We start from the raw sequence: 17,821 nt of genomic DNA, 5'->3' as shown, positions 1-17,821 counted from the left end.
TTCTGTGATCATACTTTAACTTTCTGAATGTATATAGTCTCACTGCACTTCCCACTGTAATTTAGCATAATATTTCTGCATGTACTTTTGTGCTCCTTTTCCACTGCTCTAAGAGTGCAAGCCTTGTAAACTCAACTAATAATTTATCACCAGTCTGCGAATGTCAGGGAGGCTCTGTGTGTGTGTGTGTGGTGGTGGTGGTGGTGGGGGGGGGGATATTCTAGATGAGCAGCTAAAGGAATAAACAAAATCTTAGGTTTCTGAGGGATGCTTCAACTTATGTTGGACTACAGGAAGAAACACATTGTCCTTATACACTTATATTCAAAACTGCATGAATTTTGTGAAATAACATTCATGTTCAACTGGCAGTATGTGCATAACAACAGTAAGCAGATCATGTTTCCAGGCTGTGATGGGCTGTATCTGTTGTGCTAACTTCAGCTCTCCCCTGGTGTGATTATGTTCTACGTTCTGGGAGATCTGGGTGGCACTCATTCAGTGACGGATTTATGTTTAGCGATGTCTATTATTTTTTATTTTTTTATTCCTCTATTTTGTATCTTTAAACTGGATGTGGTAGCAAACCGCTTTACCTGTGAGCCACTGACTAGGTTCTGCTTATAAACAATTGACAGTATTAAACTGATCCCTTTATTCGAAAGCAGTGACAGGCTACCTAATTCATACAAATGATGTTTCAGGACCACATGGCTGCTGTGAAAGGAACCACAGGACGGGGTTGGAGTATAGCTCAGCCGCGAGTGAGGGCAAAGAGCAGTTCGGTGTGTATCAAACCGGGAACGTGGAATCTGGTCCCGTCTTTTTGCGGGCCAAGGCACGGCTTTAAACAGGATCAGCTCTGTCATCCCTCCTTCAGGCAACTGCAGGTACTACATTCATCCCAGCTTACCGTTCCTTTACACAGAGAAGGCCCGTGTGCTTTCTCACTTCTTGTGTTGCTGCTTAGGCTAAGATAAAAGCGGAGAATGAGGAAGTACAAGAATTACTTCGGCCTTTATCGAACCGAGACAATGGGATCATGAAGGTAAGGCATAGCGTACGATGCCTTGAAAATGTTTCGTTTGATCTGATATTTCCAGACCAACACACATAATTGTGAACTGGAAAAAAAATGAAACATGGTTTTCAAAAATATTTGCCAAAAAAAAAAAAAAAAAGTCTAAGAGTTAAATGAGCATAAATCTCAGACTCAACACTCAGAAATGTCCATAAACACTTTTCATTCAACCAGTCAAGAGTCTGAGCTGCTTGCAAAGAAGAATGGTCTAAAATTTCAGTCTTAAGATGCCCCAAGCTGGTCTAGACACAACTATATCACCTTCTGTGCTGTAGTTGCACAGAAAGGGGTTCTCCATTTTAATTGGACCGGGGGCCTGAATACAAATACATAACACACTTTACAGATTGCATTTTAACAAGCAGTGGAATGCCTGCGTTCCGTTTTTGCATCGAATTTTTTTTAGGGTTAAGGTGTCAAAAAAGTTGGCAGAGGCATGCATCGTTTTCCTTGTTCATGACAAACGTCCTACTTCGTTTTGATGCATCACACAGATTCCACCCAAATACAGAGAAGCTTGTGTTTGTCATACAACAAAACATACAAAGAGTTGGAGGGATCTGACACGGTTGCATACTATTCACCTGCTCCTCTCGTTCTGGCTGAAATCTCCCTGTTTTTTTTTTGTTTTTGTTTTTGTAGGAGATAGAGTCTCTCCTGGCTCAGACAAACACAGAAGAGCTCAGGAGGAGGGAGCTCAAACACAAGCGCTGGACTGAACATGTGTGGTTTCCCGTCCAGACCAGAGTGGAGAAACATGCCGCCTCCTGGTACTTCATGGACGCCATGAGACACCAAATCATGCACAGTCATTACCTCCTACACTGTCAATCTAAGGTGAGGTTCCTCAGTTTTTCCACTAGCTGCCTTTATGGTGAACACATCAACGCCATAAAGAGACTTAAATGTCATTCTCTTTCTCAATGTCACATGCCGTTTTTATTTTATTTTAATTATGTAAAGCACTTTGAAATGCCTTGCTGCTGAAATGTGCTATGCAAATAAAATTTGATTGATTGATTGATAAACACGCAGTGATGTGACATTTACTTTCTCTCCTCCATCCATAGATAAGGACATCAGGCCCAAGGGAGATGCGTCAATTAAGTCTTCAATTAAAAAGAAAAATAAGAGAAAAGAGACTAACCACTGCTGGTCCAGCAGGTAACATGAGCTCTAGTCAGTTGCTAGTTTAATAGGCTGAATTCGAAAACCTTGTAAAAAAAAAAAAAAAGAGAAGGAATAATCATGTTATGCTTAATTACATTGCATGTTTTATGTCCCCCCCCCCGTTTGCTGTAGGATCTAAACCCGCCTCCAGTAAAACCTTGGAGCGACCTCAGACTGGCTGCTGTCTTACCAGCTCTCTGATCTCTCAGGCTAACCGGCGTCTTCAGGCCTTATAGACTCATCTGTTTCTTGCATTCATCAGTGCTCCAGAAAAAGGATGAAGTCAAGGAAATCGGAGACGCTGCCTGGTTTTCTAGACGTGAATGTTTCCAACCAAGATGTTTACCGCATCTAAAACTCACCCTTGCCGGCGACTGCACCCAAAATAAAACCTACTTGCGTTGCTAAGCGTCACGTAAACTTTCATTCGAAGCCACCTCCGAGGTCTTCAAGAGTCAAATAACTGAACTACTTGGCAACAGCGAAAGGGACAAAAACAGTTTCATTTATTCTGCTTTGCATATTTATTGGCATATTTTCAGATGAAATTCTGTTGTGTTCAGGATTACAAGTTGAAGTTGTGTGCACTGCAGATTTAACGTGGAAGGAACGGTGCAACTACATGTATATTTGGCAATGATGCTTGTGACATTTCATCTCTTCTGCTGGTGATAAAATAGCCCTACTCAAATATATTGGTTAATATATTTAGTTGCAAAAATTGATCCATTTAGCAAAGCTATACGGTTTTATTCAAAAGCAATTTTTTTTTTTAAAGATTTTGATTTTGAATAAGAAAATATTGGCAATTTTTTATTTTTTGCTACATTTAAGACCGGAATTGGTTATAAAACGTCTTGATTGCTAATGAAAAACACAGCAGGGACAGCAGAACCCAGACTATTCAGCTGAATAATTTACAACAGACAGGCACTTTCAGCACATAGATCTCCTCTGTCAATAAGCCAAATGTCAGATATCCAACGGGGCTCATTTTGTTGCCTCGTACAGCTGGAGGTCCAGTTTGACCGACACTTCCCCAGTTGGGACTTCGTGCAGGAGCAGGCGACGGGTCGCTGCTCCTTTACTCTCCATGTCTTTCTTTATAGTCGCCACAGGAACCTCGGCGCGACCCAGGAAATCTGAAGAGAAAGACATCCGTCACGTCAGTGAGCTGCTTCAGACTTCGTCGTCATCAGCCGCTTCTAAATCTCAGCTGATTGTGAATATTTGAGGCTAGCAGGGTGGCTGTTTGATTCATTTTGGTTTAGAACGAAATTGGTGAAAAGATGAAAACAGCTAACACATAAAAATGATCTGGATGAGTTTGAGACTCATCCAGAATTACCTGCCCAGCCCTTTTATACGGAATTGTTAATGTTAAGGTAATACTACGGTTTAAATGACTTCCTATTTATTTTCTGAGCCAGAATTACAGTATAACTTTTGTACAAATTAAATTAAATTAAACATGCCGCGTTTATTTTTGGCGTAAGCTTTAAAATAATCATAATGAAACACAGTTTCAAATATGGAAGTACGCCCACTCAGACCAATAATCTGTTATTCAGCTGTGACCAAACAATAAGAGTTTATTCATCTAAATCACATTTACCAGCTATAATTGACAGTTTGTACAATAGCAAAATCCAGTCCAGGCAACACATACATAAACTTTAGATTTGGACGACGACATATTTTATGGCTACCTTTTTTTTTTTTTTTTTGTCTCTGTCCCCTATTAATAATTTAATTTTTCCATTTTGAGAAACCTTTAATTATCCCAGGATACAATTAAAGGGAGTATTTCCTTAATTATTGCTGCTTTCAAGTTTGTGTTCTCTCTAGAAAGTACTGCTAACTTAGCAGTTAGCTGCTCCTTTATCTAAACAAAACCTTGCCGAAATGTCTGGTAGACTGTTAGAAAACGACTGAAGGCCGACACGTCTCGTGTTATCACATATCACTGACCGTCGGGTGAGAATTGGTCTTTCTCGAACACAGTGATGCTCAGGACGTCCTGGTAGATGTCTCTGATGAAGAACTGACAATTGAAGTTCCACTTTGGGTTCAGAGTGTCCAAGACCGGCCGCGACGTGTAGCACTGAGCCCCCATGGTCAGCTCGCAGTATGGATTGCTCTTACCTAAAGAGGGAGGTCGATTTCAGCTTCTTTTGTGGTTGACTATTAATCGACGGAAACTGATTTGCCTTCTGTTGTTTCTGTCTCACCGTTGGGCTTGCAGGCCTTCAGCTCCTGAGCTTCTATGACCGCCACCAGCAGGCGACCGATTCCACTAGACTTTAAGGAGCGTGCTGAAGGGAATAGAAAAGGATTGGGGTAAAAACAAAAGGACACATTTTGCTCATGGTGTAGAACGTATTAAAGCAGGTTCTTATATCAAGCAATTCAGGCTTAGAGTTGGAAGAGTTTAGAGTAAAAGCTATATATGTCCATTGCAAAAAAAAACTATAGTAAAGGAATTTAATCTTTGTGTATTTTTTTTATATTTTGATTCATGTCTTTACATTGGATTTTCTCAGAACTCAGTAACTTTCAGTCCTTTTTTTCAGTCAGGATGATATTTGCTTATGAGGTCTGTAAACAGATTTAGCTGTTTAGTTAAAATGTAATTTAAGAAATTGTAGATTTTACACGTGGATTAAAGGCAGACTTTGCAAAACCTGAGACTCTGTTGGAACAGAATCTGCCAAAATTCTTCAAGAACTTGTTGCCTTGTTGTGTTCAAGTCAATTAAATTTCGATCTAGTCGTCATTCACACAACACTTCTAATATCTCTTAACAATGTGAATGCTTCTGCAAGAATCCCACTCAAGTTGTCAGTCAGATTGCAAATGCGACCAGTAGTGCGTGTTTAACCTTGGTATGCCTTCTCTCTCTTTTTCTTCTCTGTTTCTATGAAATGTTCAGAGGCTGCTTTAATTTTCTGGACCCACGCTGTCCTACCAAAACAAAGAAGACGTGTTAAAACCCACGGTATCCTCATTACAGAGGGTTCACAGTGCTTTGAAGTGCAGCATCCGCTCATGAGTACCTCTCGCTTAAGGTCTCCGTTTTCAGGGTGTAGACGCGGTCAATGTGCGAGACGTGAAAGAGCGGCTCATCGCTGGACGGGTCCGCCGGCATTTTTACCAAAACCTCATTGAGAAACAGCGGCTGGGAAGACACACAATATGTAAACAACAACAACGAGAAAAACCCTCACTCTCCAGAAGCCTTCCCTGAAAGGCGTACCGTCTTGTAGATCTTCAGCTGTATGCTGGTTTTGGGGCTGAACAGTTTTTCTGATCCTGAGGAGGAGAAGGGCTTGGCGCTGTGTGTGAGGAGGAGGAAATCATTGAAGAGGAAAGCCCACAGCTCTCTGCTGCTTTTGGTTTTGAACAGCCGGCCGCTGTGGAGCAGCTTGCGGGGCCCGAGGCAGTTGGTCAAAGAGCTGAAGACCAGGTGCTGCAATACAGATGGAGAGAAGCTTAAAGGTGACCTATTATGCTCTCTTGAACAAGTTAGGATGGATCTACGGGGTCTACAAAACGTGGTAGTTACATGTTTGGCACAAAATCCTTCTCAGATAGTAAGATTTTAGTCTGCTCAGTTCTTTCCATTTCGAGTTGCTTCAAGGTCGCATGTTCCTTTAAATCCAAATAAGCTGCGGGTGACCACGCCCCTCAACTCAATGACTTACACTCGCACGTGAAAATGGCTGCAAACAGATGTGCAATTGTACAACTTATACATCTTTGAAAAGCAAAAGTGGGACTTTCTGCACAACCAACAACAAAGCAGCAAGTGGGTTTTTTTTTTAATGGGAAGTCAACAATATAACATTCGTCTTTTCCAGCAGCCATTGTACAGTGCACACCTAAGTAAAACCAGCTGAACAAATGTGCTGGAGGTCCACTTGGTTTGCTAGGTGATGGGGCTGGGCTTCGGTCGGGTTGCTAGGTAACAGGCTGGCCTTCCCTGGGGTTGCTAGGTGATGGGGCTGGGCTTCGGTCGGGTTGCTAGGTAACGGCGCGGTGCCGGTCAAATGTGAGGTTTTTCCAGACACCGAAAAACATTGGCTCATCGCCCCCTTTTAAGCCCTGGCTCGACAAAGACACGCATCTGCCACGTTTGAGTGGGTTTACCTCTATAGGCCCCTCACACTGAATGTGGTTCTGTATCCACTCCAGGCGGTCAGCATTCTCCTTTTCTCTGACCGCCTCGTTGACTTGAGAGCACAGCTCCTCGGCTCGCTCCAGGGCTTCTCGGAGCGGCTCGCGGTCCTCGTGGCCTTCTGGAGTGTGCTCAAGGATCTGAGCGACGGGAAGACAACGAGGCGCAAGGTTACCACAGCAAGTGAAGGAGAAAGGAGAGAGATGGCGATAAATAGGATGCGATGAATGTACATTCTTTATGAGCAGAGGGTAGCGGGTGAGCCTCTGCATGGGCTTCAGCAGGAAGCTGGACAGTGGCATTCCTTTGCAGCGGTAGTTTGTGGCAACCTTCTGCTCAAAAAGGAGGGAAAATATTAGAAAAAAATAGATATCGTGAAAAAAAAAAAAAAAAAACATTTGCCCCCGCCAATCGAGTGCTCGTCATTTGTACCTTGAGGAAATCTTTGAACTCAGGCTGGCTGTGGGTTTTGGCCTGCAGGAGAGTGGCGGCGTTGAGCTGGGAGGAGCAGAAGCAAACGTACGGCTGCATGTGAGCGAGCTCCGAAGCCAGCAGGTCTCCGATCAGCTGAACCGGCATGTTCTCTCCTCCCGTTTGCTTGCGTTCACGCAGAGCACTGGCGCACACAAATGGTGAGGATGCTTTACACGTTTTACAGATTTTGTTCTTCCACACGCCGGCGCCTTGCAATAATGCGTTCGTGCCGCTTGGAAGTTTTGCCACATCGTCTCACGTGACCAGCTTGAACCGCTGGGAATTTTGTGTGAGACTCCAATGCAATGGAAGACTTCCAGGGCTACAAATACTTTCATAAGGATATGTTAGATTGCGACACGTGGTACCTACTTGAGCAATCTGGTGTTGCACATAATCAACTCCCTCCAGTTGACAAAGATCGTTGCCATCTCAGCTTCTGTCAGGCGACCTGACTCGGACATGGGCTTGTGGAACACCTGAGCACCCGTCAACAGTCCAAAAAGTCAATTAACCCGTTGTAGATCAAGAAATTTAATTACTCTTCAAAAAAAAAAAAAACAACAAACATTTGTTTTGTACCTCTAGGACCAGCTCCAGATCATCCACATAGGTCTCCTCAGTGTGGAAGAGCTCATGAATATAACCCTGTCTCTTCCTTTCCTGAGGAGTCATTGTGTCCAACGTGATCAGGTCTGCACACCCTGTTTCACACACACGTACACACACATACACACACACACACACACACGCACACACACGCACACACGCAAACGCATGCACGTGCAAATACACACAGATTCACACAAGCATAAGAGGTGGACGGCACACAGAAAAGCATATAAAGACACTCCACAAACACACGTGTCAAAATCCTCTTTTATTATCAGTCCTTTAATGTTGTATTTACAGCTGTCGCACTGAGTGAGGCACGTTGTAGATGCAGCGCACGAACGAACACAACATACGAAGCGACGCTAACAAGAGTGCTACCAAGAAGACTGCATTAAATTAAAGCACCTCTCACGTCGGAGAGCCCTCTCCTGATGATTGCATAGGGGTAAATGGAAAAAAAAAAAAAAAAAAAAAAAAAGGAGGAAAAGAGGTGAAAAAAAAAAACCCAGCGGGGAGTTCAAGTCTCTGAGGTTCAAACTTGGCAAAACGTACATGTAAATGTCGGCGCAAGCACTGTCCTTTTCAGCGTCTACAAAGTTGCTTTGAACGCTTATGTTTTCTTTTTCTCTCTCTCTTTTTTTTGGCTTTTTTTTTTGCTGGTGATATCACAGTTGAGTACTTGAAATTTAAACTACTATGAAGCAGTAATGCAAATAAGAGCGCCTAAGAACTGAGTCTTAAAAACACCATTCAAGTAGTTGCAATGTGGCAGCGAGGAGGCGGTTTGAGCAACAGTGAATCTTCTCATTGGTCCAGTTCAGTAAAGTTTAGTGTTAGTGCAAGAATGAGTGACCCTATTAAAATACTATTTTACCTTTAATACACAAGCTTAGTGTAGAAAACTAATTACTTATATAGTATATTTTATACCTTGCGGCTAATTTCTTCCAGATCCTTTTAGAGTTCGGCCCAAAATGACCCAGATGGATGCCAGAGTTTGATTTATTGTTACTTTAGAATTGATCTTCAAGTTTGTGGCTAAAATGACATAAATGATCATATTTCTGAAGCATTTTTTACTTTCTTCTCTTTCCCTTTTAGCAATCTGCTCGGGATTGTTACATTTACATTTGTTTTATTGAAATCCTTTTGGGTGCAAACACTTTTTGAGCTTTTGATTTGAAAAGGAATCTATAAGTATTGCATTTTTAACAACAGATATAATAATAAATGCATTAATAAATAATCAAATCTATTTGCCACTCGTTTATATCGTTCCGAGTCATTAACAAAATGGTTCACTAATTTAAAAAATTCCCCAACGAATCAAAATTTGGCATGCACATGAATGATTTTGGACCCAACTGCTTTTTTTTTTCTTATTAAAACTAGACTTTCCATATTTCTGTGTTAAAGGTACAAAACCTCCTTCCCCCACCCCTTTGCTTGTTTCGAGCTGCCTCCACCTCACACTCACCCTGGATAATTAGTGGAGGGAGACAGGAGAAAGTGAAGGGCAAGAAATCAATAGTCTGACAGGAAAAAGTAAGAAGCAAAACAATCAAAAGAGGAATTGTAACAGAGGAGGAGCAGAGGGCACCACAGTCCCAAATAATTCAAGAGGAAAGTGAGGAGCTGGGCAGTTCTGCTCTCGCTGGCTGCCGGGTTCCCTTTTGCCTCAGGGCTATTCGCTCAGACAGGGGTGGTGGTGGTGGTGGTGGTGGTGGAAGGAGGGAGGGGCAAGACAGAGGAAGAGGGGAGGAAGAAGAAGAAGAAGAGAGGAAAACCAGCACTACTGTCCTACAGAAGGAGAAAAAAAAAAGTGGATGAAGTAGAGGAGGCGGGGAGATGAGTGAGATGGAAAAAAAGGGGAAGAGAGACAGCAGACGGTTAATATCGTTTTAATATTAATGCAGGAGTCTTAACATGCACATGCATTAATAATGCATTTCTGGAAATGTAAATGTTGTTACTAATCATTACGAGCTGGTGCGTGCCCATCTTTTATCGCCTCTCGTTTCTGCGCCGTAGCGCAGAGCGTGTGTGTGTGTGTGTGCGTGTGCGTCCGCCAGGAAGACGTTCATGAAAGTGAAAATTTCATTGTTTTTAGCGAGCGTGGCTTTGACGAGCTCAGCCTAATTAAATGTCAACTGTGTTCGCTCTTATTAACAAGAAATCTGCTGCGGTGGGCGAAAAACACACGTCCTATGAATACTAATTCGAGCGCGAGCCTCTCATTAAACAGATGCTTAAGCCCAGCCACAGCATCTTGGTAAAATATTGAGTTTGCTTCATTTTGTCACGTCACAACCAAGACCTTCTTGTGTGTTTTACTCATTTGTGGTACATCATTATGAGGTGGAAGGAAATGGACGCAATTTCAAAGACACGCTTCATTTTCCTTCCATTTCACAACTAGGTACTGCTTCGTGTTGACCGATGATGTAAAATTATGATACAAATTGTGATTGCAATGTGTTGAGATATATGTAAAAAAAAAAAAAAAAAACAAGTAAAGAAGTTTGAATATTTGTAGAAAGTGCTGCATTCATAAATCAGAGCTGCAGGTCCAATGGAATCACCACTTCAATTAAATTTCCAGAAATGTGAGCGAAATGATTAATGTGGCAGGTTATCAGTGATTTTTCTTCTTGATTGATTGCCATAGTAAATTGCAAGGAATCTAAAATTATAGAAATTACATTGAACTTTTTTGCCCAGAGATCGATGAATTTAAAGAGTTCAAGAGACTCTTGTCAAAAGAGTTGATCATGAATATGTTGTATTATTCCTTTAAATGATCTTTGAAGTAGGGTAAGCTTAAAAAGCCCGATTCCTCCTTTTTCCTAATTTGTTACTTGCAAAGGTTGAAATTACTCATTAGTTTCTGCAACGATCAGCGAGAAATGTCTGGGATCAGGCCTTTTAAGCGCCAGAGAACACCAACTCCCTCTGCGACGGAAAAAAAAAAAATATCTTGCTTACCATGACCACCTCCGGGCTCTGGTAAGGATGAGGAATTTAATGTACCTGGATCAAACCGAGGTAACCGATAAGAAAGCAAAACTTTCAACGTGTTTCTCTGTATTTGCAGCTTTTATTTTCTCCTTAGAGGAAGCTCTCGCACAGCTGCTGGTGTCAATTATTGCTTTTTCTCTTAAACGCTACGACAGAAGAAACACCTTTCCTACGAGAATTGTTTGTTCAAAAGCAAAAAAAAAGAAAAAACAAAAGCATGAGGTTTACTTACACTGCTGACTGGGGTCTGACTCTGTTGTCATCTTGACATAATTGGTGGGCAGCAGGCCCGTGACCCCGTTGGTTTCACCTTTCCACCAGTCGGGGTTGGTCTTGTCGAGGATGTTGATGAGCTGACCCTTGGAGAAGCTCAGCTCGTCCCGATTAGCAGCAGCGTAGTCGTACATTGCGATAACTTGGCACACTGGGATACACACGAGGGAGAAACACGGCGTGTTAACGAGGTGTCAGCTTACAAGGAGGGAGACGAGTGCTGGTTAAATCAGACACATGCATTTAGGAGTAAACTCAACGTTGGGTAGCAGCGCATCTTTTGGGCGCAGAGTGTGGTGGCAGTCACCTGGCAGAGGGGAGAGGCAGGTCTTGGCGCTGGACGGTCCCAGGAGCTTGACGTGGGACGAGTGAAACCAGCCTTTCTGTCTCTTTTTGCCCCGAGCCTGGAAGTATGAAAAATAGTGACCAGGAGTCCTTTTTTTTTTCCCCAATAGCTTCATCTGTTTTGGATTCTAAATGAAAAATGGAATTAATAGATTTTTTTTTTACAATTTCAAAGGAACAAGAAGACAAAAATGTATATCCCAAATATGTGTGGGCTCCCAGTCAGGAAAAAAACCTCAAAATATTGATAGTGAAAGATAAAAATGTAATTTAAAAAAATTATTCGGTAAAAAATATGACTTAATTTTTCAAAAAAATGTTTTCACAATTTTTTTTTTTAATTAATATTTATTAATTTATCACTTTCTTTACTTTTTACTTATAATGATTAAAGCAGCAACATACACTGAGCTACCATTGGCTATCAATGAAATTAATTACTGACAGTAGAAAAAAACAAAACAAAACAAAAAACTATGATAATTAGCCACACCAAACTCACTGTCCGGTAACCAGAGGTAAATGTGATATTTAGAAAAAAAGCATTTTCGTTAACAAACACGAAAATATTTATATACAGTCTATTTAAAAATAGGATCCAAGGCTGCGACGTCTGACCTGCAGTTCCCCGAGCCACCACCCGGTGGAGTTTTTGGCTCTGACCACAATCAGTTGTCCTGGAGACAGAGTCAGCTGATAAGCCGTGGGGGCCTCTGTGGCAGTGACAGCCTGAACAATCTCTGGTAATCAATCAGAAATATCCAACAATGAAATTAGATCAACATTTGTCCACCTGACTGTGTTTGTCTCTGAGTTGAAGTGGAACAGAGCGAAAGGCCGTTTCCTCACCGGGTTTTTTGCTTGAAACTCCAGGTTTTGATGCCTGAAATTAGTTAGCGAAATTGGAAAAAAAAAAGGCGTTAGGATATAGCAATAAGGTATAGGAAATGACTAATCTTAGATTATTTTTATTTATTACCAAAAACATTTATCGTGCAACAAAATGTCTTAGTTACAAATAAAATGTTTCATCTGTATTTTATTCACATTTCACATCAAGAATCAAAATAAAGAAGAAAAAAAACTGTAAAGTGAAGGAAAAGTGATATATATATATATATATATATATATATATATATATATATATATATTTATAAAAACAAAAGTATGCTGTACAGTTGTATTCAGCCCCTTTATCCCCACCTAATTAGTAAAATACAGTTTGCCAGCATTCCCAGCAGACTTGTTAGGGCAAAAAGTGGTTTTTCAAAGTATTTTCTTTAGGGATTAAATACAAATACACAAGCCAATTAGACACAGTTTCAATAGAAAATGATTGAAGCAAAATGTAGAAAACTGAAAATGAAAAAAAAAAAAAAAAAAAAGACGACTTCAACGAGAAGCTGTGCTGTTCAACGAAGGCAGAATTTTCTATGGCATTCAGAAATATAATTGTTTGACGTAACTGCATTTCTATAGACATCAGTGTACGGAGCAACACCATGTCGTTTTGAAAAGCAACCAGCTTGTTCTCACCTCTGACTCAACAGGACGGACGTAGTTGGAGGGAAACAGTCCCGTCTTGTCACCGATGCATCCTCTCCACCACTCCCCTTCTCTCTCCGTCACCATAATTACGTCTCCTTCGTCAAATGTCAAGTCGCCCGTCTCTGGGCTCTCGTATGTGTACAGGGCCACATACTCTAGTTCAGACAGACTCTGATCAGAACAAACTATAAAGAGTCCATACGAAGCCACTTCTGGCACAGCTGTGATTTTTTTATTTTTTTATTTATTTTTTTGCTTTTGAACAGACAGGATGATGAATGAAACTCACCTTCTAGCTGAACACTTGTGTCCGTTGTGTCCACGCTGCAGTGAGAATAACACATTTATTAGAGTCCGGCAATCGATTACATTTCAACGCCACACTTAAGTCTGTGTTCCGGTGTGCGTCTTCGTACTCGGCATTGCCGGCCGACTCCGGAGTGACGTAGCTTTTTGGGAACCATCCCCGCGTCCCGTTGAGCTGTCCCAGCCACCAGTCGTCCCTCTGCTGGAGCACGCTGATGAGGTCGCCCTGTGAGAAGCTCAGCAGGGCTCCGCCCATGTCCGGCGAGAGATTGAGGTGAGTTTCTGAAGCGGGCGACCACGAAGAGATGGCTCGAGCGGCGAGGAGAACCGTGGACTAGAGAGGCAAAATACAGGAGCCCAGAGAGACCATGATTAGTGACAGCTAATGTACAGCAATGACCCAATAACAAGTTTACTTAATCTCATGCTAAACTATGCAGAAGCTCTGTCTGCACTGATGAAGATTAACTCACTTGGCCATGCTGGATGCATGGAGTGTCTGACATTGCAGGGGAGCTGGACTATTTTTTGATAAATTCAGGTAATTCCTTATCACTTGGACCACCTTAACTTTTTTGCATAGAGCCTTTTATTTAAATATTGAAAAAGAAAAAAAACGTATTATAAATTGTGTATGTTTTTCAGCTTGCAGTGTTTCGTAAAAATGTGAAATACATTTTCAGATACACCACTATGAGGCATGACAAGAAGCAGTGCAACAGCAGCATTAATACAGCAATGTGTCTGGGATTAACACACAACTTAGTGAAGCTTGCCTCACCTGTGAAGCAGCTGAGAACAGAGGAACCCTGCTGTCCTCCGTGGCATCCACGGCAGCATTTCTGGATAAAACAGGAAAGGAGAGATCGCTCTGATATCACCGAGGCCTAATGGGACTTCCACACATTCCTACTTAGGAAGAAAAAGTTTGACCAACAGCACCGATTGGATTTTGCCACTTCTCGCTACCTTGTGTTTAGAGGAGGAAGACTTGACGAGGCAGGGGCCGCCTCAGGGGTGGGAGGAGTGGGACATTTCTCTGCATAGCTCTGGGGGAACCAGCCCCTTTTTCCTTGGTAATTCCCACACAGCCAGCCGGGTTCGCCGACAGTGTGCTCGTCCACCTGCATCACGAGAAACACACTTTAACCTCAGCAATTCAAAGCTAAAAGGCTGACGGTCAGGCGATGAACACTTTAGCGTTTCGGACACCTGCCACACAAACGTGTTACTGCGATAATCTGCATGTCGCAGCAGAAATAGGGCAATGGCATCTGAAAGAACATTTTAAAGTAAACATATATTCATATTTACAAAATTATAGAAATATAATTACTTGCAAAAGTCTTACAAATGGTAAATTACTGTGATGGAAACGACAAACCTTTCTCCGAAATCTGAGTCTCAACATTTATTTTCGTTTTTTTAAAGCGGTATGTCTGTGTTTGACAGCATAACAAAGACATTGTAGAAAATACAATTACTGGGTGAAAAATAATAATTTTTCTTTTGTCGCTACCAAAAAAAACGTTCGGGAAGATGTAGTGGATTCTTGGGGTGAATTGGCAATGTTGTGTTTGGAGAAAATAAGACGCAGAAGGAGAGAAAAAAAAAACCTCTCAGAGGGTCGATTATGTTTTGGCTTGAGCTGCGGCTCGGGACACTTTGCTGGCAGAGCGAAGAGCTTATTTAGCAGAGTGCGCATCTCTCACCTCTATGACACAGTCTGCATCTATACTCAGCTCCTCTGCGTTGCGAGCGAGAAAGGAGTACAGGGCTCTGTACGAGGTCAGCTGAGCTGCTCCTCTCTCCTTTTCTCCTTTCTTCCTCCTTTCCTCCTCCATTTCCTTCCGTTTCATCTCCTCTTCCAGCTCCCTCTTCTTCCTCTCCTCCTCGTCCCTCCGTCTCCTCTCCTCCTCCTGCGCCTTCTCCTGAGCCGCTCGGAGGCGAGCCTGCGCCTCTCTCTCCTCCTCCTCCCTCTGCCTGGCCCTCTGCTCCTCCTGGAGCCTCCTCTGCCGCGCCTCCTCCTCCTCCCTCTCCCTCCTCTCCTGTTCTCTCCGCTCCTGCTCGCGCTTCTCCTCCTCCAGCTTCGCCAGCCTGCAAGAACGAAAGCGGTGTTTTCTCTGGCCTAGGTGACAAAACGCGCGGTTTCACAGGAGAGACGCAGACGGTGGTTGGGAGGACTGATTTAAGAGATTCACCTTGCTGCTTCTGCTTCCTCTCTCCTCCTCCGCTCCTTCTCCTCCTCCCTGCGTCTCTGCAGCTCCCTCAGCTTCTCCTCTTTGACTCTGTGCAGGTCATCCAGGACGGCCTGCTGCTTCGTCTGCTTCTCCCGCAGCTCCTGGTGCAGGCAAGAGCATGAGGATTTCTCTCAGGACAACGTAAAAAAACTCCACTAACATTCTGAATTTACAAGCCATCATACACTGGCGTCCACTTGGAAACTTAAACTGACATGCAGACATTTTGGATGTGCTGTATGTGGATGCGTATGAGTTCTAGAACAGGAAAGGAGCAAATTGAACATTGTGCGTGTGTACGTGTGTTTTTTTTACCCAGAGGGAACATCCTGTTTACAAGGGGGGGGAAAAAAAAAAAAACATGTTATCGTTGGATGAAAATGGGGAAAAGAGTAAAGATTGTGGCTGGAGAGAACACAGGAGGTGAAGATGTCTGAAAAAAAAAAAAAAAAAACAGCTCAGAGGGGTTGCCGAAAAAGATAATAGAGTGGGAGGCAAAGAAAGGATGAGGGATGACCTTGATGAGGAGGAAGAGCTGGCTGAGGCAGGCCAGCAGGGAGAGGAGGCCTCGCAGGAGGCAGTCATCCATATCCCCAAGCTATGCAGTAAAAAAGTCGGAACGATAAAAAAAAATAGAGGAGAAAAGTGGACGGAGGCGGTGAAAGCGAAGGATAGTAAATGGGGTGAATCCAATAAAAGATGGAAAAACATCATTTCAAGGAGGATATGAGAAAAGATTGAGGAAGTGGAACGATGGAACATTGGATGCGTTAAAAAAAACAAAAAAAAACGTGAAGTACAAAAAGATCCAGGTGTGGCAGCAAGGAAGAGAAAGAAGAAGACAAAGAGTTAAAAGCTCCAACAGCAGTCAAGATATCGTTACGTTAAACCGAACAGAGGGAGGATGACGATTTTTGATGCTTGCTGCAAGTCTGAGAATTACATAAACATTTGAAAGGGCCCTACTTTTTCCTGAGTTGGCGAGTTCTTAAAAATAATTACGAGATTTTTCCGTGCTGCAAAGTCTTATTCAGCTGTTTATTTTTTATTCCCCTCCCTCCCCCCCCCTTTAACTCGAGAGGCATTTTTTTTTATCTACCGTTTCTCAGTCAATGTGGTGGGAAATACGGGAAAGAAAGAACACAATTTGCAATTAAACAAACGAGGTAAAACATTTAAACCTGGCAATGAACAGGAAGGCTGCTCAGGGCCACAAATCTGTGTAGCTAATCTTAATGAATCCAGCAGCACATGACAGTGATGCAAGAAAAAAAAAAAAAACTATACAAAAATCCCAGCAGAGTAAGGAAGGGCAATATTGACTTAAACTTTTATCATAAAACGCTGTGGTATTTATTGAGGTAATTATGAAAGAATATAATAGAATCTTGCGGTCTTTCTTTTTTTTTTTTTGGCAACTGCAATGCAGTGATGGGCAAACACAAATACCACTCTGAGAAAAGTCAGTTGCTTAAAAAAAAAGAAAAAAAAAAGAAAAAGCATTGTTTTCCTCACAAAACTGTCCCCAATGAAAGCAGGGATGGTGTTTTCTGCGTGATGCAAAAAAACCAAAAAAAAAAGCATCTATTTTTAGATTTCTTTGAGAAATGTGCTAACATCTGAGTGAACTGGTCGAACCTGAGCGGAGAGTCTTCAGCTCCGTGCGCCGACCACTGACCTTCAGCTCCTTGTTGTACTGCTCCATCTGGGTCAGTTTGTCTGTCGTTTCCTTTTCCAGGACGTCCAGCTGATCTTTGAGACGGCGGCAGTTCCCGCTCGACTCGGCGGCGCTCCCGGCGAGGGACGTCAAAGCGGCCGCTGCGCAGCACAGGTCAGAGGTCATGAGACAATTCAGCCGAGCGCCGTGCCGTGTCTGGGTGTTGCGGCCGTCTGACTCACGGGGCAGTTTCTTGAGGCTGATGTTTCGCAGCTTCTCAGACAGTCGCTGTTGCTCCGGGACGAGCTGTGACAGCTTCCTCTGCCATTCCTGATAACAACAGAGTTATTTACAAGCTTCACTGAGAGAAGAGTATAGCTGGAAGAGGCCGGAGAGAAAAGTTTGGACCTCGAACTCAAGCTGAAGAGTGTTGATCTCAGCAATGCGGGCGTCTCTCTTCTGGTTGATGAGGTCCACCTCGGCCTTCTGGATCCGCCTCATGCTCTGCGCGTCACGGAGACGGTCTGTGATCTGCTTGTGCTTGTTGCCCTGACAAACAATCAACTTGGTGTCAAACTGACCAGATTTGACCAGCAGGGGTTTATACGTCAACGTCAGCGCAGCCTCACCACTGCCTCCAGCTCTAACTCGAGGCTCTTCTTCCTCGCCCTGAGTCGAACGATCTCCTCTTGCTCCGCCTCTTTTCTCCGTCCCAGCTCCTCTCTCTTCGCTCGCTCCCACTCCTCCCTCCTCTGGCGCTCCATCTCCTGCTTGGCCGCCTGAACGTACAACAACGGGTGGTGAGCGGAAAAAGGAGGCATCTCGACGCTCGCCCGTCTGAACACGGCTCCCACTCGCCTCCTTCCTCTCGAGCTCCCTCAGCCTCTCCTCTTCCCTCTGCCTTTCCATCTCTCTCT

At 43.1% G+C, this 17,821-nt stretch overlaps 2 protein-coding genes across 2 annotated transcripts in view; one reads left to right on the top strand and one right to left on the bottom strand.

Moving 5' to 3' along the window:
- Positions 1–2,656, top strand: part of fam228a (family with sequence similarity 228 member A) — a 9,907-nt gene extending 7,251 nt beyond the window's left edge. The window contains exons 2-6 of the mRNA XM_015048613.1: positions 705–890; positions 971–1,048; positions 1,724–1,918; positions 2,152–2,245; positions 2,384–2,656. Of these exons, the coding sequence (XP_014904099.1) occupies positions 711–890; positions 971–1,048; positions 1,724–1,918; positions 2,152–2,245; positions 2,384–2,487 (651 nt within the window). The 5' untranslated portion in view covers positions 705–710 and the 3' untranslated portion in view covers positions 2,488–2,656. The remainder of the gene's footprint in view (positions 1–704; positions 891–970; positions 1,049–1,723; positions 1,919–2,151; positions 2,246–2,383) is intronic.
- Positions 2,657–2,760: 104 nt separating this feature from the next.
- The window catches only part of LOC106957325 (intersectin-2-like), a 30,417-nt gene continuing 15,356 nt past the window's right edge, over positions 2,761–17,821 (bottom strand). The window contains exons 12-38 of the mRNA XM_015048614.1: positions 17,763–17,821; positions 17,534–17,683; positions 17,313–17,453; positions 17,147–17,234; positions 16,926–17,065; positions 15,209–15,348; positions 14,720–15,104; positions 13,977–14,131; positions 13,789–13,849; positions 13,118–13,341; positions 12,991–13,025; positions 12,690–12,856; positions 12,003–12,036; positions 11,772–11,893; positions 11,116–11,212; positions 10,768–10,959; positions 7,485–7,606; positions 7,275–7,381; positions 6,861–7,044; positions 6,662–6,760; positions 6,401–6,568; positions 5,508–5,720; positions 5,308–5,429; positions 5,133–5,215; positions 4,483–4,566; positions 4,223–4,396; positions 2,761–3,393 (exon numbers count right to left, since the gene is read on the bottom strand). Coding sequence (XP_014904100.1) covers positions 3,242–3,393; positions 4,223–4,396; positions 4,483–4,566; positions 5,133–5,215; positions 5,308–5,429; positions 5,508–5,720; positions 6,401–6,568; positions 6,662–6,760; positions 6,861–7,044; positions 7,275–7,381; positions 7,485–7,606; positions 10,768–10,959; positions 11,116–11,212; positions 11,772–11,893; positions 12,003–12,036; positions 12,690–12,856; positions 12,991–13,025; positions 13,118–13,341; positions 13,789–13,849; positions 13,977–14,131; positions 14,720–15,104; positions 15,209–15,348; positions 16,926–17,065; positions 17,147–17,234; positions 17,313–17,453; positions 17,534–17,683; positions 17,763–17,821 — 3,698 coding nt within the window. The 3' untranslated portion in view covers positions 2,761–3,241. The remainder of the gene's footprint in view (positions 3,394–4,222; positions 4,397–4,482; positions 4,567–5,132; positions 5,216–5,307; positions 5,430–5,507; positions 5,721–6,400; positions 6,569–6,661; positions 6,761–6,860; positions 7,045–7,274; positions 7,382–7,484; positions 7,607–10,767; positions 10,960–11,115; positions 11,213–11,771; positions 11,894–12,002; positions 12,037–12,689; positions 12,857–12,990; positions 13,026–13,117; positions 13,342–13,788; positions 13,850–13,976; positions 14,132–14,719; positions 15,105–15,208; positions 15,349–16,925; positions 17,066–17,146; positions 17,235–17,312; positions 17,454–17,533; positions 17,684–17,762) is intronic.

Source organism: Poecilia latipinna, unplaced genomic scaffold (genome assembly GCF_001443285.1).
Source record: "Poecilia latipinna isolate Pla-1442-1.1 unplaced genomic scaffold, P_latipinna-1.0 Scaffold894, whole genome shotgun sequence".
In the NCBI taxonomy this organism is placed as follows: domain Eukaryota; kingdom Metazoa; phylum Chordata; class Actinopteri; order Cyprinodontiformes; family Poeciliidae; genus Poecilia; species Poecilia latipinna.
Note: the sequence above shows the minus strand (reverse complement) of the source record. Positions and strands in the feature narration are given on the sequence as shown.